This window comes from Asterias amurensis, chromosome 9 (genome assembly GCF_032118995.1).
Source record: "Asterias amurensis chromosome 9, ASM3211899v1".
In the NCBI taxonomy this organism is placed as follows: domain Eukaryota; kingdom Metazoa; phylum Echinodermata; class Asteroidea; order Forcipulatida; family Asteriidae; genus Asterias; species Asterias amurensis.
Genome location: NC_092656.1, coordinates 17237150 through 17264425, shown reverse-complemented (window position 1 = coordinate 17264425; position 27276 = coordinate 17237150). Strand labels below are relative to the sequence as shown.

At 38.5% G+C, this 27276-nt stretch overlaps 1 protein-coding gene across 1 annotated transcript in view; it reads right to left on the bottom strand.

Moving 5' to 3' along the window:
* LOC139942294 (proprotein convertase subtilisin/kexin type 5-like) overlaps nt 1-27276 on the bottom strand; it is a 50157-nt gene that overhangs the window by 15234 nt on the left and 7647 nt on the right. Inside the window, exons 3-22 of the mRNA XM_071939106.1 lie at nt 26702-26848; nt 23800-23928; nt 21455-21531; nt 20220-20308; nt 19691-19863; nt 18743-18955; nt 18242-18342; nt 17556-17656; nt 16616-16733; nt 16023-16333; nt 14844-15120; nt 13208-13404; nt 12298-12622; nt 9742-9951; nt 8777-8913; nt 5268-5612; nt 3978-4220; nt 3214-3408; nt 2237-2467; nt 1592-1808 (exon numbers count right to left, since the gene is read on the bottom strand). Coding sequence (XP_071795207.1) covers nt 1592-1808; nt 2237-2467; nt 3214-3408; nt 3978-4220; nt 5268-5612; nt 8777-8913; nt 9742-9951; nt 12298-12622; nt 13208-13404; nt 14844-15120; nt 16023-16333; nt 16616-16733; nt 17556-17656; nt 18242-18342; nt 18743-18955; nt 19691-19863; nt 20220-20308; nt 21455-21531; nt 23800-23928; nt 26702-26848 — 3836 coding nt within the window. The remainder of the gene's footprint in view (nt 1-1591; nt 1809-2236; nt 2468-3213; nt 3409-3977; nt 4221-5267; nt 5613-8776; nt 8914-9741; nt 9952-12297; nt 12623-13207; nt 13405-14843; nt 15121-16022; nt 16334-16615; nt 16734-17555; nt 17657-18241; nt 18343-18742; nt 18956-19690; nt 19864-20219; nt 20309-21454; nt 21532-23799; nt 23929-26701; nt 26849-27276) is intronic.

Sequence of the window (27276 nt, the reverse complement as noted above, 5' to 3'; positions counted from 1 at the left end):
TACTTTATTGAAGTTATTTTATTGCTTCAAAACTTCGGGTAGGAACGGTTGTTAAAATCATGTTTGCCCTTGCATGAAACTTGCCTGTAAAAATCACTGATGTCCAAGTTCAGAATTGAAAATATGTCCAGGGGGAGGCATTGTCTTCATGTTGCAAGTAACATTAACTTCAGACGCGTGGACCATGGTTTCTGCCCGCTGATTGGGCCGGACTTTTTGTTATTAACAATATACAGCGTTGGTTGATTGGATGAAGGTCCGTATATGTAGGTTCTCTAAGGCAACAAATTACGTCTTTGTGTCAATGTACCGACACCGGGTGGCGCCAGGTGTTCTTTTGTGCGCTTAAACATGCGCCTTGTGCGGCGGTGCGCCTTGTCTGCTGACATTCGAAAAAAAATTGGTAACTTTAGCGTCCTACGCCATGTCCGCCAAGCGTCTTATCCGCAGGAAAATACGATACATGTATTCTAAAGGTTAACCATGCAAATATAGATCTTAAAAAGTAAAAAAAAAAAATTGCTTTGTTTTCCACATTAAACTGGCCATGACTTAATAATGCATTGGGCGACATTTGACTCATTTTCACAGAGTGGGTCACATATATGCTCCTATCTTTCAGTGTTAAACAGGGTGGATCAGTGTATTGTAAAAATATTACAAAGTTTATTTGGTAGGCTTTATATTGGTTTGCCCCTTTAGGTTTTGAATACTTGGCAGAACCCTCTGTCACATTTGCTCAGGGTACACTGACAAAGTTTATATTCACATAGTTTCTGACTTCTAGACTGCTACCCTGTCTTTATCCGCATCCATGGCTGTAGAGAGGTACTTGCTTTGCAGAACCAGTCATTTCATTGGATACAAGGATTTCATGGGATAAACGTGTTATGATTGGTCCCAGGTGATGTGGGTGCCTATCACAAACATCTCCTCGGACCAATCGAAACACAGACATGGAAAGCTAACTTTCAGTCGTCTTCATGCAGAGTCCATGTGTGTATGTAAATTGCATGTAATGTTAGTATGAAGAATTTAAATTTGTATCTCCGTGTGAAATGAATTTTAAAGGTGATTACTCCCTGGCATTATTCTTGAGCAATGTAGTGTGACGTCAGATGTTTAGGCAACCGGAGTTCATACTTACATGTTATGCAAGATCACAAAACACCAGTTAAATTGTAATTAATGTGGTCCTTGCTCTTTGGCTATGTTGAATGGAGCTTTTGTGATTGACCCAGTTAACAAACTAGCCCACCAGCAAGTATTATTTAAGTTTATTTCTAAGTTAGCATGGTTGAATCAAGTGGAAACTTCCTCAAGATTTCTATAAAAATTACAGGCAGCATGGTTCAGTGTGTTCTCTACAATTGTGTGCAATGGTGGATGGACCATTTTGGTTAGTCACATAGCTCAAGATAGCCAAAGGCCAAGTGGCTCGTTTTCTAAATTGATATTAATTTATTAGAGAAGTACCTCTTTGTAATAAATTAATGGCATGTTTTCCTTCCTGTTGGGAACGTATAACTGGCGACTGATTCCTAACTTTGAGTATAACAGAGAAGTAAATAGTTGGAGGTAGTAGACTTACTCTGGGCAACTAGGCACACACTGCTCCCTGAATAGGAATGTATTGTCTTTACAGCTGACACACTGTGAGTAGGTCTGGTAACAGTCTAGACACTGAAATGAACACAGCTGACATGTGTGACTGATATCTTGAGGTGCTCCTTCATCCAATTCATAGTAGCCCTCAGGGCAGCGATCAACGCAGTACACACCATCTTCTTGGGACAGGAAGTACATGTCTGGCAAAGGAGGAATATCAAAGCAATATGAGACCTTACCAATTTTAAATATCATTTAACTCATGCAAAGAAGAAACGGTGCAAAGAACCATTCTGATCGGCAGTAACGAGACACCAGTCAAAATGCAATGTTACTCAGGTGCTTTGTCACAGTTTTCCCAACATATTTTTACTCAGCAATATTTTCTGTTGCGAGCTTTCTGGTACTTTGCCCCGACCCAGTAATCATTGAAATGCTTGGCAACGGAATTGCTGGTGGTGTAGTGAGAGGCTGGTGCACTTAAAGGGACACGTTGCATTGGATCGAGAGAGTAGGTCTGTGAAAAGCATTTGAATCCATTTGTTATTAAATGCATGGACCATAGTGTAGACCAACTCGCCTGATCCAAGGCAACGTGTCCCTTTAACCAACATGGCTTCTTTCATACCGCTTCTACAGTCCATGCAGTCTTCTGCACCTCCCTGTACACAGGTTTCACAGCTTGCATGACATTCTTGGCACATGTTAGCAATGTAGTTGGGGTAATAGCCTGCTGCACACTCCTCCTGGCAGCTTTGATCCTGGTCAAGGAAGCGGTCATAGTCACATGTCTGACACTCAGTTGCCGATGGACCTGTGCATGTCAGACAGCTGTCATGACAGTCCTCACAATTACCATCTGTAAAAAAATACAAATCAACAACGAAATGGAATGAAATGTGTATCAACACAAAGGGGACTAGACCATTAAAGAACATCTGGTGAGTTGCTTAATATTATTCTGAAATTAAATTGCACTAGGCATACTCGTTTACCCCCCCCCCCCCCTTACACCTTGCTACATTTGCAGAATTAAATTCTAGCAGGTGCTGCGCAAAACCCGCTAGTGTATGATGAGCGCGAGCTGAAGTTGCAGAGCTAACCAGGTTTTGGTGCCGCACGTGATTCGTGCTGCACAACGTTAATGTTTTCGTTGCCACATTTTCATAAATCATCAGCCTCACTTTCATACCTTGCAGGCACCTGGGAGTTTTTCTTACACAAACACCTTACTCGACCAGAAGTTGATCAGAGCATACTGATCGAAACGTCGAGTTAACCAACGGTTCTTTTCAGAACCACCCCAACTCATTTAGAGATAGTCATTACATGGTGTTACTGCAAACCCTTCTATATCTTATTTCCACCATGCAAAGTTTCAAATCCTACTTATATATATATATACCTTACTTGCATTAGTATATAGATTAAAAGTGGCAATCTTTCATAAATTATTTGATTGGCACAACATTCTGCCTTGTGATCAAATCACAGTTTAAACAAACAAACAAACAGCCCAACAAACAAACAAACAAACACAGTTCAAGAATCTATAACTAACTCGGCTTGTTTCCTACCTAATTAAAGAATGAAATAAAGACTTACTAGTATCTAAGTAAGTACGAGATTCACAGTTTGATACACAGCTTCCAAGTTTTATATTTAGATCTGTTGGGCATGATAGACAGTCTGTACTTAAAGGCCCAATGCATGTTCTACATGACGGGAAACACTGCAGGCATTCTTGCATCCTGAAGTCTCCATAGGTACCATCCTCGCATGATTCAACACACTGGTTATCTAATAGAAAGGGAAGCACAGTCAAATAACAAAATAAGAATGGTTTTACAAACTGCTTATCTGAGACAATGATTAAACTTGAGCCATTGCAAACCATTTCAAACCTATACTAAAATGTCGTTGTCGTTGTCGTTGTCGATGTCGTTGTCGTTGTCGTTATCATTATCATTATTATTAATATTATTATTTATTCACAAAAAAACATATAAAAAATATAAACACAATCAATCAAAACAAAAACCAGGGACATAAGCCTGGAATTAATTAAGTTTACCAAAAAACTGTAACTCGAAGGCCTTCAATTCCTATATCCCTGGTCATATATTAAAAATCTATAATTATTCACAATAAATCAATATAGGCTCGGGCCTTTATCACACAGCAACCGACCCTGCCAGCTTTAAATGGCCATTGAAGAACTTGTCGCTACCCTGGTATTCCTTTAATTACATTACTTAATTAACCTTTTTATTAAGTTGAGTTAACCCTGAATTATTACAACCAGTAGGGGGATAAATAATTATACAAAGAGAAACATTCTGACAACAACTCTGACTTGAATTACTTACTTTGCCAGAAATAGTCTTCAGTACAAGTCTCGCAGACATCCAAGCCAGGCCCGCTGCAGGACTCACATCTTTCATGACATGGCTTGCACATCTTATCTTCTTGGTCAGCATAGGTAGTATATGGGCAGTGAGCATCACAAGTGTTGTCACTGTGCAGAAACTCCTCATCAGGACATGTCAGACAATCCCGAGCTAACGATCCACTACACGTCTGACAAGAGGGATGACATAACTGACACTCATCTATTGGATGAAAAAAGAGAAAACATAAATGGATCAAAAAAGAGAAAACATAACATCATAAAGTACATCAATGAAATGTAATGTATTGCTCAAGTCCACAAATGAATATAACGCAGCAAATATTGCTTAACATATATGTACAAATTTTTGCTCGCAGTCACAGGCTATATACATTAAAAACAACTGAATCTAACAGCATAAAAACTCAACCCCAACCTGTGCTGTCTGGTAAAGTTGTATGCTTGTCCTCAAAACAAAAATAGGTGCTTTGGCTAATTCACAAGTACAGTCATAACAATTTTAAATCTTAAACTTGACAAAATATTGGAATTTATAGTGGGATGCTTGCTACTTGTAACATAGCTTTAGTCGTCTTCAGTTAGCCTGGTTTAATATTTCTTGTATTTTCTCATCAGTATTTTGTTTTGCTATTGTGTGTTTGTCTTCTTTGCTGTTGTCTACAAGCCTCGGCTTACTCTTACAGCCTCGTGCTCTCGCTCCTCTCTTGTACTTAGTTAATTTCTAGTTATTTATTAACATTTGCTTTAGATTATATTGTTTCTGTTTATATTGTATTGTATTGTATTATGTTTTATTCCAAACTGGAACACACCCCAGAACCCTGGGGAGGGTAACAATATTATAAAAACAAAATACATCATGAATAAGTCATACGGAAAGGAATTTAACTTAGAACAAAAACAAATAATCACACGGTTTTCTTTTAGAAAAGTAAATAAAGAGATGCCTTTGGCACCGCAAATCATTATAGCTTCATCGGGAGTGTCCATCAAAAACTTAAACCTGTCTTCCCTGCCAAGAGTTTCAAAGCCTTTGTAATGATCAATAAGGGGCAATCAAGAAGAAAATGGATTTCTGTTTCAACATCCAGGTGACAATGCGGGCAAATATAATGCGCTTTAGATTTCGTTACATTGCTATGTACTGTTTAATTATCACAATTGTTCTTTTATTGTTTAACAAGAGTATGGAATAAACGTATTATTGAATGAGTGAATAAATGAATGAATACTTTATTTGGCTTACTTATGTTCTCATCTTGGTAGTATCTTTCAGGGCAGTTGTCAACACAATCTGCATTATATAGGAGTTTTCCCTCATGACAAGAGCTGCAGTCAGAGTCAGAAGCTTTTGTACATTCCTTGCACTTGTTATCGCAATCTCTATTGGCATCCTCACTGCAGAAACCTTGATCGTTTGGACCTTGAAATCCTTCATAGCATTCCAGGCAATCATTTACATCTGGTCCTTTACAGGATTGACATGTCTCGTCACATTCTTCACATCTAGAGGTTGTGGTATCTTTGTAGCGATCTGGCGGGCAAAACGGGACACAAGCTCCTTCTAAAAGATAGAGTGTATTACTGTCATCTGTCAACAAGAAAACATGACAACATAGAATTAGCTCAGCCTTTAGAAAACCTAATTTTATTATTCGACTCAGAGTAGATTTTTAACTGTTTTACTGTAAATAAACTTTAACTTTAAATCTCCCCCCAAATTTCAAGTGGAGACATTGCTTTTCTTTAAAATGTTAGCCTCACACACTATCAAGGGAACGATTGATATCCATTTTGTTGGTCGGAATGTGTCTTATGTTAATCCTGTATAGTTTGTTTTACATTTTGCTTTGTTTGCCAAAAACACTATACATGTACCAACACAAAGGATGTGTCCATACTGTGGTTATATGACTGGGCCAAGTGGTCTATTTTTAATCTTGCTAAGTGTATTGTCATCTGCTTCTCCTCGAAAGCCTTCGATACTCTTGACCATAGCATTTTGCTTCAAAAACTCGATCATTACGGTATTCGAGGAAGATCCCTAGAGTGGTTTACAAGCTACCTTTCCAACAGAAAGCAGTATGTCACTGTGGGGGGACACTCATCCACCACCCGCTCAATTACATGTGGTGTTCCACAGGGCTCTATTCTGGGACCACTTCTCTTCTTGATCTATATCAATGATATTGCTAAATCCTCAGATCTCCTCTCCTTCATCCTATTTGCTGATGACTCTAATTTATTTTGTAGTCATTCTCACTTAGACACTCTTATTGCTACAGTTAACTCTGAACTTGCTTTTGTAAGTAATTGGATCAAATCTAACAAACTGTCTTTAAACATTAAAAAAACCAACTGTATGCTTTTTAGTAATGTGTCTAAAGTTTTACCTAAAGATATTTATATTGATGGTATTAAGATTAATCAAGTTGACTGTACTAAATTTCTTGGCTTGCACATAGATCACAAGCTTTCCTGGAAACCACATGTTGACTCTGTGTAAAACTATTTATAGAAATGTTGGTGTCATCAATAGACTCAAGTTTTATCTCCCTGAGTATATTTTAATTACCTTGTATAACACCCTTGTCTTATCTCACATTAATTATGGTATTTTAGCTTGGGGTAATGCGTCTCATTCTGTGTTAAATAGACTGTTCCTTTTACAAAAAAGGGCCATTCGTGTTGTTAGCAATTCGTCTTATCTTGCTCACACTGATCCCCTATTTACCAAGTACTGTTCTCTGAAATTGAGTGACATCTATTCTTTTCATCTGGGTACACTCATGTTTCAACTGGCTCACAACAGTTTACCCTCCTGCCTTTTTACCCATAATCAGTCCATCCATACTCATTGTACCCGTCAAGCTTCCCACTATCACATTCCCTTTACCAGGACCCTTCTTTCTCACAATAGTATTAAATACCAAGGTCCTAAACTCTGGAACTCTTTGAACACTCCTCTCACTAATGCCACTTCTTTGAGTATGTTTAGAAGTAAGCTTAAGCAGTTCCTCCTTAATAATTGCGCCTAGTTCTATTATGTTCTGTATTCACCTATTCACATTATTTTTATAGTCTTGTTGCCTAATTCTGGTTTTCCATTTTCTTTTTTTTTGTTCTCTAATGAGTATTTATTTAATTTTAATGAATCTAATTACGCACCTTACTTGTCATCCTGTTAGATTATTGATGTAAAGTTTGTACTTGTTTTTGTGTTTTGGGGGTTTTTGTTTTGTTTATCTGTTTCATGTTCATCTCTTAATTATTGTTTAGTATTTATTTAGCGCCTACATACTGTATTGTGTTTGTCTCCTTTTGTAAACTGATTGTTATGCTTTATTGCTTTCATTAGGGGGTCCATACTCGACAAGCTTTGCTTTTTATGGGCCCCCTCCAACTCCATCACCTTGTGCTCTGTATGTTTTTTTGCTTGTTTTCCGTAATTTATATTTTGCCTTTGCTTGTAAATGTAGTATTATAGTATTACTTCATGTATTATCATTATTCCATTTGCTTGTAAAACATAGTTCTTTATTCACTGCTAATTGTTTTGTTTATTTGTTTGGATTTGGAAATAAAGTGAATTGAATTGAATTGAATTGAATTGAAATTTACAGGTCGGCTCCTAATACACACAGAGAATAGACTGTGCAAGTCTCGCACGCACAGAGCAAGAACACACGACAACTGAAGAACTTAATTTGTTATGACATCAAATCTTTGCTTTAATTTATTCTAAATGCCGAATCTGGACAACAAAAATACCCATTAGAGCTTGTTTAAATTAAGTTTAGCTTTTAAAACAAATACACAATAATCCGTTAAAGTCTATGTATAGACAAAAGTAAAACTCTAGGACAAGGCTGTTTATTTGATCTTAAATGTTTTGAAACCTCTTTTGTAAATCTACGCCTGAAACTAACACAATGTGAAACTAGCTGGGTTATAAGCGGACGCACGAGGGCGCTAGATTAACGTGTGACCGGTTTAAAGAGGAAGCCGACGCCTAAACGACCAATAAAAATGCTTTTCACCCGTGCCACCAAAACAAGGATTGCGTAAGGTTTGTGATCAGAGATGGGCACAAATTCTTAATTATTACAAGTAACCTGACCTGAGGTCAAGTTTAAATATCCGTTTTTCTTTGTTATTTTGTTGAATTTATTTTTTACTTCTCTATATGTTGTTAATTAGTATTACATTTTCAACACTATATGTCATTTTTATGGTCATAAATTACATTAAACTAAAGTGATGGACGAAACAAAATCTCCCCAACGTAAAACTCCATAAGGTTAGGACCACAATGGTCCCAGAAGCTCAAATACGCGCAAGACTTACACGGTCTGTAGAGAGTTGGCACTAATGACCGAGCTTCCATACAACATTCTGACTCTCGGTTAGAATTGGAATCAATAAAAATTGTAAAACAGTTAAAATAAAGTCACATTCCATTATTAATCATTCAGGAAAACTAACTGTAGATGCACGACCATAACTCTGAGCATTTGAATTCTGTTGGAGGAAAAAAGTACCTGTGTTTATGTAGATTAACAAGATTAGATTAACTGTCTCACCGACCAATTACTGAGTACCTGTCTACTGTGTCCTGTAGTGCAGGCATATGTCTAGCTTTCATGTTACGCAGCAAGTGAATATCACTTGTATCTTTCAGTATATCATATTTTTTCTTTTCATTCAAGTCGGCAGGGGGAGGGGGGATGGAAATGGAAAAGTTTTTAGTCCTACCTTTGATGCAAGTGGTACAGTCCTGTGGGCCTCCTCCAGTGCATGTCTGACACATAGCATGACATGACAGACATCTTCCTTCATGTTCATAGCTCTTGGCACCACAGCCCTGCTCACAGTTTCCTCCCTTCAAAACACTAAGATTAATGGACAAAGCATCATGGTTGCTTACTAATAATAACCGTATTTATATCGTGCCTTTTGCCAAAGGATACAAAGCACCAGGTATTATTACTGCAAGAAGTGGGGCAAATTTTTGAGATACATGTATAAGACCTAATCCTTAAGCACCATGTAATGGTTTACAAGGTGCCGTGGCGCAATATGCTGCCAATCCAGCCTTCTCTTTTCGATAAGTGCACTGGGTTCTTTTACATGCGTTTACACAACACATGGGACCAACGGCTTAACGTCCCATCCGAAGGACGAAGCAATGGTTATGTGTCTTGTTTAGGGACACAAGTGTCACGGCTGGGGATTCGAACCCACACTCTGCTGATCAGAAACACCAGAGTTTGAATTCGGTGCTCTTAACCACTCGGCCACGACACTCCCATATATACTACAAGTATATCCTTTGATATCATTACACTGCCTCCTGACATTCTAGATGCCTTGTAGAGTGTGAATTCAATTGGGTTTCAGCCCCTACCTGAATGCTTGAATGAACCCCAGTTAGGGTTTGCTATCTTATACTTTTGTCCAAGCTTACAGGGTTTTAGCGCAAGTTACATTTAAGGGGTAATTGGTTTTATTACAAAAAGATACAATAATAGCTTTTTTAAATAACATAATTGGCGCTCGAAATGCTGTCTAATCATAAATCCTATCCACCAGCTCTAAGCAGGACCCAAACATGCTAAGCAGGGACCAAACATACTTAGTAGGACCCAAGCACTCAAGCAATCATATGAGCTGTTTTTTTTAGTATATATCAGAATGTTAAAATAATGAATAACACTTACAATTCGGGTTTACACACCATACAAGTGCTTGCATCTCTGCATTGGTCACAGTCCTGTGGACACAGATAACAGTACCCATTGTCTTTTCTGAAGTAGCCATTCTCACAATTCCTTACACACTTTCCTTCATCATTGAGTATGAAGGGGTCATCACACTCTTGGCAGTCATCTAAATTTGGACCATTACATTCCTTACAGGATACATGGCACCTATTAGCACAAAAGTGGAGAAACATTTGGTTCAGCATATATATGTTGACTTTAATTAGAATGGGAACATTTCGATCGACATAAACTCTTATTACTGCTGTATGTAAACTTGGAAAGGATGGTTACCTGTGTAACCCCAGGGGTAATTCAGGGTTTCCCCAGAAGGTATACCATAGGCCTGGGCGAATTATTCGAATATCCGGTTAATGGCGAATAGGTTTTCCTATCCGTAACCGCGAATGCCTTTTTTTTCTTAACCGGATATCCGCATAGGGCGCGAATACCTATTTATAAACCGGATAGTTCTGTAATTACAACCAAGTAACCGGATATTCTTTAATATCCGAATATCCGCGGACGTCGGGCGACAACTGATATGAATGTTTTGTCTGAATCCTTATGAAACTTCTATTAAGACAGCATAAAACAGCATAAATTAAGTATTTAACTATGCTCACCTCCTTGAATAGTTAAAACAATGACATTTCCCGACGTATTTTGTTCAAAGATTACAATTAAGTTTTCCTTCACGTAGAGTCAATCACGATCAAAAGAAAAAGCAAATCGCCATCTTTAAATTAGATCCGGTCATTTTTATGAATGAACCGAGTGACACTGTCTAAAACTAATATCAATCCGCCCATAAGATCTCATTCACAAATGAACAGCGCCCTCTAGCGGCGAAAAAACTATGCGAATATCCGGTTAATTTCGGATAGCTGGCCAGCGGTATCCGAATAACAAAATTTCACTATTCGTCCAGCACTAGTAAACCATGGTATTGTTGTTGTGCTGGATAATCTTCCTCTCAATACAGGTTAAAGTATAACTAGAAAACTATGGCAACTCTGATGCTGAAACATACATGTAGCAGGTACGTAAGTTCTCACCGATTCAAAGATGTGCCTTTCAACCAACTAGACCACAGAGGACAGGAGTCATGATAGCTATTTTCCACAAAAAGCTCTAACAGAATATGTTCTAAATGGCTGCTGTACTAATCCCCAGAAACCATCCTACAATTAATAAGTAATGCAAAGGGATTAACCAGTCAAGCTGTGGTGCTTTCTGTTCAGCTGTATACTATCTGAGATGTGATATGTAGGCTTTATAAAACTAGATAAGTCATCAAAATAATAGTTGCATCTTATGTAGCGCTAATATCCATCACTCAGTGATGACGCTCAAGATGCTTCAACATTCAGTATTTTCCTGCATGGTATAGACGATGTGACCTCTGACGTCACTCATAAACCATAACATGATTGGCGCGCATACCGCCCGGCAAAACCTTTGTTGTTTTGACAGCCAGCTAGAAAGTGTATGCAATCTTACCACGACTACGCGTCTTTATGCCGGCGAAACATGACGTACACAGTGTTTTGTCAACAGAGGGTGGTTTGAATGTAAACATAGGTCACATCGTCTATATGGGACTATGTTTGAATTATGAGACCTACATGTACTCCTTTTACATAGCACCATGTATAGTTTACAACGTGCTGTGGCGCAATATGCAGCCAATCATGTGCTTGGAATTGAGAAAAAACAATGTACCAGAGTTTTCAACTTTGTACAATGCTCTTTACTACACTCAGGCTTGCATACTTGCATAGTCAATATAGCCCTAGCACTTAAAGGCAGTGGACACTATTGGTAATTACTCAAAATAATTATCAGCATAAAACCTCACTTGGTAACGAGTAATGGGGAGAGGTTGATAGTATAAAACATTGTGAGAAATGGCTCCCTCTGAAGTGACGTAGTTTTCGAGAAAGAAGCAATTTTCCACGAATATGATTTCGAGACCTCAGACTTAGACCTTGAGGTCTCGAAATCAACCATCTAAACGCACACAACTTCGTGTGACAAGGGTGTTTTCTTCTTTCATTATCTCGCAACTTTGATGACCGATTGAGCCCAAATTTTCACAGGTTAGTTATTTTATGCATATGTCGAGATGCACCAACTGTGAAGGCTAGGCTTAGCGTGTTGCGAACGTTCACAACTTGTGTCCTAAAACAGTCTAACTACTGCATAGTAAGCGGCAGCGTAGCACCGACGATCACATAGTAGACTTTAAAGGGAGTGCCTCTCGACATTGTAAATTGTGCTCGGTTAAAACAGTTTAGTAAGCTGCTGAAACATTCTAGTATTTCCTTCAGTTGATTTTAGTAATCTGCTCAAACTATGCAAACAACTTAGTAATCTGTACAAAAAAGCCGAGTCATAATAAAGGGCACCATGTGTACAGGCTGGTATATTCATAATAGAGGGTGCTAAATGCATTTGATTAAACCAAACATACAATGGTTCAAGATGGCCTTTGTTTTATTCTTCCCTTACTTTAGGCACTGTGTGTCAGGGCTCCGCCACACGTAGTATCCATGTACACAGTCTGACTCCTCAATACAGGTCCTATCCTGAAGTACAAAACCTGGAACACAAGACAAGCACTCCTGTGTGCCACCCCCACTACATGTGTAGCATATGTTGTTGCACTGCTGGCACTGGTTGTCACTGTTAAGATACTGATTGACTGAGCAAGACAGCTGGCAGCTATTGTGGTCGGTGAGTACAGCACCAGGCTCACATATCTCACAGTGTGTAGCGGTATCTTCACATTTGCTGCATAGAGGGTCACACGGCATGCACTTCTTAGTTCCCATATCTGAGTGAGAGAGTATGTGGCCATAATGACTATTTGTGTACATGTATACATGGCAGTGGTGAGAGGAGAGAAGGTTTTTTGGAGTTTGATTGTTAAATTGTTACCTAGGGGCCCCTACAATGATACAGAAGACTTTGGGTACAACTAACAACCCTTCCCCTTTCTGGTAGATTGCGGACCCCCACTGTTTCATCATGCGGAAACCGTTTTTAACGATCATGCATGGTTGTACACACACAATCTAATCAGAAGCTAGGAGAAGTATAGGAATGGATTTTGGAATGGTTTCCAATTGTCAACCAGCAAAAGGGTTAAAGCCTAGTAAAACATTTTAAACTTGAGTTTTTAAAGGAAATTCAGTATACAGTGCACATTTCACAATAACGTTCTCAATGCACTGCAGTGCCCTGGTCATTGGGCCAATAACATACCTTTATTCTTTCTCAGCTCCCTAGGGAGTATACAAACTTGGCAACCGTAGCGCTCAAACCATTTAAACCCTGGAGCAGTTGTACAGTTTGGATGGTTTTAAGGTTTTATAACTCAACAGAAAAACAATACTTGTAATGCATCCATGAAGCTCACCTTTAAAGAAGCCATCCTCGCATTCCAGAACGCACCTGGATGAACTTTCCATCAGAAAGAAGCCATATTTACATGACAAACAATCAGAGTCACTATATCCCACACAGCTCAAACAACTGTCTGAACACGCCTTACATTTCTGGTGATGATTTGGAGGCTCAAAGAATCCAATATCAGGGCAGCGTTTCACGCACTCACTGGATAGAAACAATACAATATCATTGTTCAATCACCCAAATATTCTGTGTTGCAAGGGGTTTCTGAAAGTTTCAGTTGACTACAGTGTATACCTGTTGAGAAAGTTGTAAAAGACATTTGAACCACTACACGTCTTATATGAATGTACCAACTGCATCTCTGGCCGCATTGAGGGCAGCATTCAATCAATTTAAATGAATTGAAATGGTTTATTGTTAACAAAAAGTTATGGAGTCAGCAATGCTGTAAATGGCTGTTGAGAAAGCTTTAGATTGACTCTGACTCATTGCGTATTCATGAGTCAGCAGTTCTGCAAATGGCTGTTGAGAAAGCTTAGATTGACTCTAACTCACTGCATATTCATGAGTCAGCAGTTCTGCAAATGGCTGTTGAGAAAGCTTAGATTGACTCTGACTCACTGCATATTCATGAGTCAGCAGTTCTGCAAATGGCTGTTGAGAAAGCTTAGATTGACTCTGACTCACTGCATATTCATGAGTCAGCAGTTCTGCAAATGGCTGTTGAGAAAGCTTAGATTGACTCTAACTCACTGCATATTCATGAGTCAGCAGTTCTGCAAATGGCTGTTGAGAAAGCTTAGATTGACTCTAACTCACTGCATATTCATGAGTCAGCAGTTCTGCAAATGGCTGTTGAGAAAGCTTAGATTGACTCTGACTCACTGCATATTCATGAGTCAGCAGTTCTGCAAATGGCTGTTGAGAAAGCTTAGATTGACTCTAACTCACTGCATATTCATGAGTCAGCAGTTCTGCAAATGGCTGTTGAGAAAGCTTAGATTGACTCTGACTCACTGCATATTCATGAGTCAGCAGTTCTGCAAATGGCTGTTGAGAAAGCTTAGATTGACTCTAACTCACTGCATATTCATGAGTCAGCAGTTCTGCAAATGGCTGTTGAGAAAGCTTAGATTGACTCTAACTCACTGCATATTCATGAGTCAGCAGTTCTGCAAATGGCTGTTGAGAAAGCTTAGATTGACTCTGACTCACTGCATATTCATGAGTCAGCAGTTCTGCAAATGGCTGTTGAGAAAGCTTAGATTGACTCTAACTCACTGCATATTCATGAGTCAGCAGTTCTGCAAATGGCTGTTGAGAAAGCTTAGATTGACTCTGACTCATTGCGTATTCATGGGTAAAGAATAATGTGCTGCACCTTGTGGTGAAGCCCCCTTGGTTCTGTATTGTACACAGCCTTCAATCATGGCTTTTAAAACAGTATAACAAAAATCGTCACTAGAGGACCTTGTAAAACATTGCAATGTGGTGTCAAATTCACTATTTTCCCAATGTGTGTCGTCGTCATCCATGCAAAATTTCCATCGTTAATTAGTTTACAGTTATTTTTTCTTATTGGTAACCACCTGAAATTGGTTGTCTGTAAATTGCCCTGTGTGTAGTGTCCATTTACTCACTCAGTGTTTCTATCTCTGTAATGAAGACACTTATAACAGTCACTGGCTAAGGGTCCATCACAACCATTGAAGCACTCGCTGTGGCAAGCACCGTAATACTCATCATTCCAATTACTAGGGTTGTCAGCCAGAGAGTGAGAGTGATCAGCTCCATCATCTCCTGTGCTACCATACGTACCACTGCTGTCCGATCGGGTGCTCTGACGTTTGTAACTATCAACTCTACGTGGAAGTGTCTCTGTGCCATGCAGGGTCAAGATCCAATTCTGAAACATCCCTGGTCATTTTGGAACAATTAAATCAACAAGAAGATTTCAAGCAAGGAAAAACATGTAACTAGCAAGTTAGTGTTGATGTACACACTGTATCCGGCAGGATATTTTGCTGACTTAGCCAATGGAGATGGGAGATTTCAAGCCATGAAGCCAAGAAATTCAAGATGTTTTGACGAATATTCACAAAAAACTTTGACAACATGTCTTGAAATTATTGAACAACAAACAAAACCTTTACAATCAATTCAAGTTAAAATGACCAAACAACGAGACATGGTTTAATAAAAAGATGGCCTAGATGAGTGAAAGGAAACAAAATAGGACTTTACATTGCAAACAAAACTTATGAGTCAAAAACTTTTACCCTTTCCACAAAAAACAAGTCCAGGCTAGCTGTTGTAAACAGGGAATTGGCTTGGCTTTTTGTTCATTCTAATGAATTCAATTTATTAATTAAGTGCATCAATAATTATACACATTTAAGATTAAATATGTGCAGAAATTGAAGTCTAGACATTTTCACAATCTCTTTAAAGATAATTTGGTGGTTCTGAATAGAGCTGGTCAGTCTGAGTAACCTCTAGGGACTAACTCTTATGTCTCTTGTATTCAAAAACAAACTCAAAAAGGGGTTTTTAATATAATCTATTCAAAGTTCAGCCTGATTCATTGTCGACACAAAGCTTGCCAGTTCTCATACGTGTGGGCTATGTGATTGATAGATGAAACGTCAGCCTTTGGTTCAAAAATTCTTCTTCTCAATACACCACTAGGAGAATTTGAGGTCTACATTAGTGTTTGTATAGTTTGAGACCAAATGTTGGAATGATAACCAAACTCACATAACCTCCTTCTCTAACCTCTAATAATAATTAAAGGTCAAAAGACAAAGATCCAAACTCACCCGAGCTGACTCTTGGTGAGCCATTGCGCACTTCCAATGTCCACACCCCAGACGCTCTTTCTCCCCAGAAATGAGTGCTCATGAATGGCCAGGAACTGAAGCTGCCCCTATGACTATCCCTTGGCCTCCTATCCAGGAGAGTGGAGTGTGTTCCCATAGGTGAGATTAGTGTCAAGACTAAGGCTCCACGATACCCATAGGTTACATTGATTGTAGATTGGACGTGTTCCAGGTAGTTAATATGGTTTGGTCCACTACATGCTGTGGTGTCCAAGGTGAAACTGGCTAGCAGACCCCTACCCTTCAGCTCCCTGTGTACAATATCAAAAGACATATAGCTATGTCAAATCATCAGCAAACATATAATAAACATTATAAATACATAACTATGTTAAGTTGTGTGCATGGATGTATTTTATAACAATTGATGTCACCATAAAGCATAAACAGCAAGTATGCATACCTTTTAAGGTACTTGTAATAAGCTGGGTTTAAAAAATATAAATTGTGCAGTAATTAAACAATACAATTTGAGCAGCTCAGTTGTTTGAATGGAAATAATGAATGGAATGAAAAGCTTCATAACATCATACCTGGTACCAGAGAATGCATTGATCTGACATGTACGCTGTGTGGGTACGTTAGTCCAGTTCTGTGCTAACTCTACCATTGCCCCAGCATCCATTAAACCAAAACCATACCGATGACTGACTGTAAAAAGACAAGATAAAATAGTTATAGTTGTTATCAAATGGAAATAGTTAATGACTTCAAGAGTTAAAAACAGAGGTTTGAGGCAACACAGCTTTAAACAGCCCAGCATATAACATGGTCAAGGAAAATGCTGCATGTCAGCAAAACTGGACTTGAGGTCAACAACACTGATATTCATTCAATATTTGTTCAAATGTTTAAAGACACTGCACACTACTGGTAATTGTCAAAGACCAGTCATATGTGTATCTCAACATATGCATAAAATAACAAACCTGTACAAATTTGAGCTCAATTGGTCATCGAAGTTGCGAGATAATAATGAACGAAAAAACACCCTTGTCACATTAAGTTGTGTGCTTTCAGATGCTTGATTTCGAGACCTAAAAATCAAATTCTGAGGTTTCAAAATCAAATTTGAGGAAAATTTCTTCTTTCTCGACAACTACATTACTTCAAAGGGAGCTGGTTCTCACAAAGTTTTAAACTATCAACAGCTCTCCATTCGAATCCCACCCGAGTAAAAATGCCTGTGATTTTTGTTCACAGGACTCGGGAAAGTACTGAGTATACAGTGCTACACACATCGGTGTATATGGGTAAAAACCAAAAAATTAATATTCTTTATCCCCGATGCAAATTTAACATCTATTAGGTCTCCATTACTCGATACCTAGTTAGCTTTTATGCTATAACCATTTTGAGTAATTACACTGCCTTTAAATGTAGAGATAACTTCAACTTTATGTCAAGTGCTTTGTCATATTAAAGTCAAAGAGCCATTATAAATGTAGATGTTATGTTACTAAATCAACTTACAGGCATATCCAGCACCATTTGTAGTCCACTTATCTTCCAGGCCTGTATGACGCGACGTCATCACAATGATGTACTGGATGTCACGCCATGTCATATTGTAACTGACAGAATAAGGACAAAGAGCTAGGATTTGAAAACAGTTCATGTCATGATAGTTTTGTTGGTGACTGAATCTACAGGTTGTATATTACTGCCATAAACCTTCACCCCACCAGAAATAAATCAAATAAATGAATACATATATCACTATTTAATACCAATTGAATTATGTTTGAATCTTTATGATTCGTGACTCGAGATTGAAGAATCGAGATTCATAATTCAAGATAAAAGATACAAAATTCGTTCAGGAGTGACACGTTTACGAAATTTAACAACTATTATTTGTCACTATGTAAGTTGTCATGTTATACACAGTAACCATATTATGTAAATATATTCAGTTATTTCAGAGTTGGGTTTTTATGAACAAAAGAAAAATGGAATTGCAGTACATGTAATGATGGAGAAGAGTTAAATAACATCACAAACAATTATTTGGCTTGTTTTATAAGTTATTATCAGGCTGTTACTTGAATACCTAAAGAACTAGAACAGGCAGGAACAAGGGGTGAGCTCTGCTCATGCTTAACACCTTATAACAAATTGATGGTTTTTAATTTGATGTGTTGGTTTACTTGACCTACTTGGCTTGCAGGGCCAGTGCACATATCCCAGCTGCCATCGGCGCAGATGCAGACGTTCCTGTGTGATCATCTGTACAACGTCCACCCAAGTCAGTTGTTATCTGTCAAACAAGTCAATCAATACATCAAATAGTAAGCAGTGGATAAAACACTCATTTTGTCTCACTTTGAACAATACAAAACAAACACTAGCATAATGTGACATTGAATTCATGTAACCCAAAGTGTCCCGGTATATGAGATCTACCGAATCCCGGCTGTAAGACTTTGTTATGAGACCAGCAGCCGATTTCACAAATCACTAGGATAAATCCTATCTCAAGTTAGGATGAGTAACCCGTCATAATTTAGGATGGGTTCAATGCGTCCAAGCGTCTATGGATACGGGACTGAACTCGTCCTAAGTCCTAAGATTAATCTTAAAGTAGGAAGATTTTGGTGAAATTGACAACTGAACAGGTAGACTAGCATATATCTTTAGATAATCTACTAGAGACTGACCACTTTCTTGTCTCTGCTACTACCACTACTGTATGTGGTGGCTAGTGTAGAGGCACACTCCTCCAGGTACCAAGGGGCTTCACCACGCTCTGAAGTACTGCTAATAGAGATGGTGTAGATGCTGTTTGTGTAGCCATCACATCCGCAGTTGTCTTTAGAACGTCCACCGTTACCAGAAGCCCAGACAAATATATTACCTTTTCCACCACGGCCCTGGAGTAATATCATAAAGCATTACTAATTATACCAATTACAACTAAAAGAAATTTGAAGACAACAAATATTTATACTTAGCCGTCACAAACTAGAAACTTACTGCAATTGGATAATACCTCATATTGAAATAAAACTAAACCGCAAATGGCATACTCAAAACCTTGGAATTAGGAAAGTATCCAATGTAAATTGTGTGTTATTACTGCTCGGTAAATGAACCTGTACAAACCGTATGTTCTCATAGCACAGGGTTTGAGATTAGCGGTCGCCCGGTCGCCAAATACCAGTGAAAACAGCAGCGGGCGAGTCAAAACTCTTCCTGAACTAGTGCGCCGGATGAGTGAAAAAAAAGCTTCCTTTTCACACAAAAAAGGAGGGGATAAGTATTTTTTAAAATCCTAAAAACACAAATCCAAGAAAATGGTTGTTCATGGAAAAAGTGTTATTTAGTAAAGGGCAGAAGTTAGGGGATAAGATCGTTAAAAAATGCAATTCTTCCTTCTTCTTTTTTTTCTATTTTTACACTTAAAAAATTGTGGGCTTGTGAAAATAGTTTGCGGGCAACCCACAATTTTGGTTGACTCGCCCAGCAGGCTATTGAAAGAAAAGGGGGAACTCCTGTAGCATTGTACATGTACAAAAATCAGGACTATGTGGCTTCCCTTGTTATTAGTAAAAATCTATTTGTAGTCGTGCTTTCAGTAATGACAGTTGACTATATCTGTTTTCTACCTTGGTGACTCCTTCTAAGAACGCCCTTTGTGCAAGACGACCAGGCCCATCTACTGTCATCCCATCATCTTCTGGTCCCCAACTAGCACTGAAGATATCAATGTGATCTTGATATGTCAGTAAGGAATCGCCTTCTGTCTTGTCTGTTACTTGGTCATCCAGCATCCGAATGCCTGTATGGAAACAAGTCAACCCCAAAGCAGTGTTAAAGCATAACAAGACACATGATGTAAGGAATAGCAACACTTGTATGGTATATTTCAGACTCACTTGGAGGTTAAAAAACAACTTGCATTGTTATACCTCTGTTAGGGTCGCCTCAGGTGCCTTTCCCCCTCGGTTGTACAAAACACCATGGACCCAGTAACAGCGTGCAACACTTGTTTTTATACTGTACTTTTGCTGTACCCTCCCATAAACTGTTAATGTAGTATAGGTATTGTTTGTGTATATGAATGCCTACTTCATCAACTTATTGTTGCATCCCATACAATTCTTTAAGATTTCTCATTTTCTCAGCATAACCTACCTCCTATACTTGCATTGTAAGCCACACCTACTCCGCATACATCATTACCAGCTTCCATAGCTACTTCACCAGCACATCGTGTTCCATGTCTACAACAAATAGAAACATCAGGTTTAGATCAACTAGCGCTTTGCATCCAAAGGTAATGTTAGAGCCCGGTACCTTAGGAAAATCAGTGTTGGGTACCTTGATACCAATGTGGTGGAAACCTGAAAGTACCATTGTAAACAAGAACATGCCCCTGCCAATCGTAAACAGTTCTGCACATGTCTTAAACAAAACCTCATACAACTGAGATCTGAGATCCCAACCTGATTAGAATATATTTCAAAAGGATGTATTTCGTTATTCATACATCATGAACTACTGTAATACATTCCACTAGGATTGTTGCTTTGTTTATACTGCTTGTAAATGGTTGTAATACATGTACTGGATACTTGAAAGGAACTTCTTATAACAACGAGAAAATGGTGTTTGATTTTATTCCAGAAGAATCCTGGTTCAGTCCTCTGCCTTTGATCATTTTGCAGTCAAAGTCCTACTTCATTCTACTCATCCAGTCCCTGCTCAAGCAGTATTACGATCAATCCTACAAACAAGGCGTAGTGACTTTCCCCATTATATGTTTATCATTGGCTGAGGTTCTAAGATTCCTGGTGAAAACAAACTTAGGTTAGACTTTCTCACAAGGCAGCAATGTGTTTGTCATGGATGTATGAAGTTATGCTTTGTATGATGTTAATTCAACCACAGTTGCAACTTAAATCTGGAGAAAAGACTACACCATCTAAACATCATGCAAGTGGTGAATTGTGCATTGTGCAAAAAACTATGATTGGCTCGAGATACAAAATAAGTTGGTCGATTAACATGTGATTTATACACCAACAAAAGACGTCATTCTACAAAAATTGTTAACATCTCTTATATCGTTGCGGTACCCGCTGCCAAAACATATGTGTAGGATTCTAACTGCCTCTAGCTACCGGGCAACCTCTGTAGTCTAGTTGGTAAGACACTGCTCTAGAATTGCAAGGGTCGTGGGTTCGAATCCCACCCGAGTAACTAGCCTGTGATATTTTTTTCACAGGACTCGGGAAAGTACTGAGTATACAGTGCTAACACACATCGGTGTATGGGTAAAAACCCAAATTAATAAGATAGTTATATTATGTTGAAAGTGCATACACCAAGGTCAAACTCTGCTGTGTCATTTGAGAGCCACCACATACCTGTTTGTCTGGTCATAGTTTGCCCTGGGCATTGGATCGTCATCTTTCCCATTGATGTCCCGGCTGGCTGCTGGATCCTAGAAGAAGGTGTTAAACGGTTTACATTAACATTTATGATTCTTAGAAAATAAAGAAAATTATTGAAACCTTATTGCCTGAAAGTTGGGTTCATATCTCTCTTGAGGCCAAGTCAAACTGCAGCGATAACAAAAACAATAACGATCACGACCCAAAGAGAACGCATTCTATTGATTTAAATGCTCCACGCAGCGATAACAAAAACAATAACGATCACGACCCAAAGAGAACGCATTCTATTGATTTAAATGCTCCACGCAGCGATAACAAAAACAATAACGATCACGACCCAAAGAGAACGCATTCTATTGATTTAAATGCTCCACGCAGCGATAACAAAAACAATAACGATCACGACCCAAAGAGAACGCATTCTATTGATTTAAATGCTCCACGCAGCGATAACAAAAACAATAACGATCACGACCCAAAGAGAACGCATTGTATTGATTTAAATGCTCCACGCAGCGATAACAAAAACAATAACGATCACGACCCAAAGAGAACGCATTCTATTGATTTAAATGCTCCACGCAGCGATAACAAAAAATAATAACAATCACGACCCAAAGAGAACGCATTCTATTGATTTAAATGCTCCACGCAGCGATAACAAAAACAATAACGATCACGACCCAAAGAGAACGCATTCTATTGATTTAAATGCTCCACGCAGCGATAACAAAAACAATAACGATCACGACCCAAAGAGAACGCATTCTATAGATTTAAATGCTCCACGCAGCGATAACAAAAACAATAACGATCACGACCCAAAGAGAACGCATTCTATTGATTTAAATGCTCCACGCAGCGATAACAAAAACAATAACGATCACGACCCAAAGAGTACGCATTCTATTGATTTAAATGCTCCACGCAGCGATAACAAAAACAATAACGATCACGACCCAAAGAGAACGCATTCTATTGATTTAAATGCTCCACGCAGCGATAACAAAAACAATAACGATCACGACCCAAAGAGAACGCATTCTATAGATTTAAATGCTCCACGCAGCGATAACAAAAACAATAACGATCACGACCCAAAGAGAACGCATTCTATTGATTTAAATGCTCCACGCAGCGATAACAAAAACAATAACGATCACGACCCAAAGAGAACGCATTCTATTGATTTAAATGCTCCACGCAGCGATAACAAAAACAATAACGATCACGACCCAAAGAGAACGCATTCTATTGATTTAAATGCTCCACGCAGCGATAACAAAAACAATAACGATCACGACCCAAAGAGAACGCATTGTATTGATTTAAATGCTCCACGCAGCGATAACAAAAACAATAACGATCACGACCCAAAGAGAACGCATTCTATTGATTTAAATGCTCCACGCAGCGATAACAAAAACAATAACGATCACGACCCAAAGAGACCGCATTCTATTGATTTAAATGCTCCACGCAGCGATAACAAAAACAATAACGATCACGACCCAAAGAGAACGCATTCTATTGATTTAAATGCTCCACGCAGCGATAACAAAAACAATAACGATCACGACCCAAAGAGAACGCATTCTATTGATTTAAATGCTCCACGCAGCGATAACAAAAACAATAACGATCACGACCCAAAGAGACCGCATTCTATTGATTTAAATGCTCCACACAGCGATAACAAAAACAATAACGATCACGACCCAAAGAGAACGCATTCTATTGATTTAAATGCTCCACGCAGCGATAACAAAAACAATAACGATCACGACCCAAAGAGACCGCATTCTATTGATTTAAATGCTCCACGCAGCGATAACAAAAACAATAACGATCACGACCCAAAGAGAACGCATTCTATTGATTTAAATGCTCCACGCAGAATATGCCCATTCATTCTCGTTTGCGTTCTCGTTATCGGGGCCTGTGTGACCGAGTCTTAAGTCTTAGTACCAAACCAAACAGTCCATGGATTCAACTGTCAACTTAAAGTAATAATTAGTAGCTTCATAATAAAATAACTTAGTTTGTCAAACTTACATACATAACCAATTTGTGCACAATTCACAACCATAAATGCTCTACATGGAATCTAAGACATGATTGTTTTGCCAAAGACAGGTAATTGAAATGCTATCGTGTGATGCAGTGAATAATGAACATTAAAGACCAATTTATGGTTGTTTGTGACCAAGTTTGGTGTTGATTCCAAGTACTACTATTAATGACGATTCACATGTTTGTCTACATGTTTGGAATAACCCATGCATCCATCAGGCTTCATTATTGTCTATACTCACATAGTTGTTAACCAGATCAGGGTGTGTGTAGTCAATGCCATCATCAAGTATTGAGACAACGATCCCTTTACCAGTGTAGCCCAAGTCCCATGCTGTCTCCACATTCATGTTGGGCGCATTTTGACGATTCTAGAGATGGGGTGAAAAAGGGTAGCTTTTTTAATAAGTTAAACCATGCAGAAATGTTCTACTCATATTGAACAATCAACTGATCCTATAGCCACGACCGACTTTATGCACTGGAAATATAGGGTATATAAGAACTAGAGGGCGCACTGGTGATGCTGCTTGCACTGGAAATATAGGGTATATAAGAACTAGAGGGCGCACTGGTGATGCTGCTTGCACAAACGCGACGGGACCGCACAATGACAAGCGCGCAATTCTGTACGCGCATTGAATATGAAATACACATTTGAGGTTTTTTTTATTGAACGTTCACGAGATGCTGTTTGTTCAACTTACAAAATGGCCGCACAAACACTCGCTGTGAAATGGCTGTTTTGTCAACTTAGAAAATGGCCGCCTGCGCGCATGCCGGGGCGCGTATACATGTATAGGCCAGTGCGCCCTCTAGTTCTTAAATATAACTCTATAACTGGAAACATTCATTCCTTGAGTCAGGGAGAGGTACTTGAGTTAAGAATTCTGCTAGACTTCATGAATCCAATGAAATTAAGTGATATGTGTAAGGTTATTAATTTCAAAAGGCTGACACCTTCTTTTTTTTTTTAATACCGCTTTCCTAGCAACTGCGATATCACAACATAATAACAGAAGTTGCCAATCAAAAATTTTGAAGTTTTGATTTTCTTAATTAAAAAATCAAGTGAAAATGTGGAAGTGTTGTTTTCTTGATGTGTGTAATAACAATACGTGAACCACCATGGACCAAAAATAATTGCTTAACTGAAGCAATTCCACAGGGCATTACAGCTTTACCCGTTCTTTCACGGCCGTTTTAAACAGGTAGTATCATTGCCTTGTGATAAAGGCCTGAGCCGAAGGCAAGGGCCTTTATCACACTGCAAAGACCCTGCAAGGTTTTAAACAGCTGTTAAAGAACGGGTCACCACTCTTTTATTCCCATTCATGAATGCCTTTTTGGTTAAAAGGCGTAATAAAGTAAGAAACTCTGAAAACTTATCCGTTTCCGGCGTACTTGAGCTCTGTATTACCTGTACGACGTCCGTGTGTTGCATTGTTATGACTGAGACGCCTATTTCTGACAGTTTCCAGTTCCGTTCGTGCGCGTATAGTCTTGGTGCAACACGTTCTCGTTTTCTTTTTCACACACAGCGCGGCCAACTCACCAACAGCGCCCGCATCACTCGTAACAAGAAACGTCTTGCACCAAGACTAGCGCGGAGTATCCGCTCACAACCGGTTACAAACACTGGTCATTATCAAAGGTTTAAACACCCCCACATGATGCGCTCTCCACCAATAGGAATAGTGAAACCGTCTGAGGTATTTATGAATACATGATTATTTTATAAGGAAGAAAGCAAAAGCAGCATGTGAGTGTAAAGCTTATATCATTGGGATTCCTTCTCTGTTGATCTCCATGACTATACCTCCATTTTAAATACAAACATGAAGTGGTTAAAACAACTTTCTACTCTCTATGATACAAATTTCACAACACTATAGAATTATGCTTACAGTACACACAAATTATAAACACAGCGCTTAGATATCACTACAAAGATTAAAATGAGTCTTATGTTAAAGGTAGTGGACACTATTGGTAATTACTCAAAATAATTATTAGCATAAAACATTACTTGGTGACAAGTAATGGGGAGAGGTTGATAGTAAATGTATAAAACAGTGTGAGAAACAGGTCCCTCTGAAGTGACATAGTTTTTGAGAATAAGGTAATTTTCCAAGAACTTGATTTTGAGACCTCAGATTTAGAATTTGAGGTCTCGAAATCAACCATCTGAAAGCACACAACTTCATGTGACAAGGGTGTTTTTTATCTCATTATTACCTCGCAACTTCAACAACCAATTGAGCTCAAAATATTCACAGGTTTGTTATTTTATGCATGTGTTGAGAAACACCAAGTGAGAAGACTGGTCTTTGACTAGGCCTGGGCGAATTATTCAAATATCCGGTTAATGGCAAATAGGTTTTCCTATCCGTAACCGCGAATGCCTTTTTTTTCTTAACCGGATATCCGCATAGGGCGCAAATACCTGTGTACAAACCGGATAATTCTGTAATAACAACCGAGTAACCGGATATTCTTTAACTATCCGAATATCCGCGGACGTCGGGCGACAACAGATATAAATGTTTCGTCTGAATCCTTATGAAACTTCTGTTAAGACAGCATAAAACAGTATAAATTAAGTATTTTACTATGCTCACCTCCGTGAAGAGTTAAAACAATGACATTTCTGACGTAATTTGTCCAAAGATTACACAAGTTTTCCTTCACGTAGAGTCAATCACGATCAAAAGAAAAAGCAAATCGCCATCTTTAAATTAGATCCGGCCTTTTTTATGAATGAACCGAGTGACACTATCTTAAACTAATATCAATCCGCCCATAAGATCTCATTCACAAACGAACAGTGCCCTCTATTGGCAAAAAAAAATAATTTTTTTTTATATATTTTTTTAAGTAGCGCCCTCTCGTGGCGAAAAAAATTATTCGAGTATCCGGTTAATTTCGGATAGTTGGCCAGCGGTATCCGAATAACAAAATTTCACTATTCGCCCAGCACTATCTTTGACAATTACCAATAGTGTCCAGAGTATTTAAATTCCACACTTTTCATATGTGTAAATTTTCAAATGGTCTTTAACAATAATTGTTGTGGTTCCCATGTATACGCCCAAGCATGAACCAAAAGCCAAACAACAGCTAGATAGATTACACTTAACTTACCATGTACCACTGGGAAACATATTTAGGATCATTAAACCTGCGAGCGTGACCTCTAGGTTGTGACTGCTGACTATGATTTGGATTGTCCAAGCCATTCTTGTCACGCTTCACTCGTGTGCGTATCACTTGTTGATCAATCCAGTTCACCTGCCCAAAGAATAAAAGAAATACAAGGTTCTTCAATTGAAATACACAGTTTATAGACCTTTATCATGCTGCCTCCATCTTGGTCATGTTCCTTGTACTGATTAACAATAATGAATGCTTATAATTATTTGAAAATAGGAACCAGACTATTTTGTTCTTCCAGCCTCGGTTTGGTAACATTGATATCAATGGGAGAAATTAAAGATGGCTGCACCGTGATAAAGGTCTATCCGACACACAACTTTACTTAAAGGTTAACTTTTGGAAGAAAAGTAACGAAAAAGTCTTCAAAGTACATAGATAAGTCTCTTTAGTTCAAAGGAACAAGTGCATTATTGGTAGAGCACAATGGCTTTATGCTGGATTTTGACATTTTTTACAAATCATCATTGTCTTTCAATGAAAAGTGAAATGCTAAATTCCCTAAA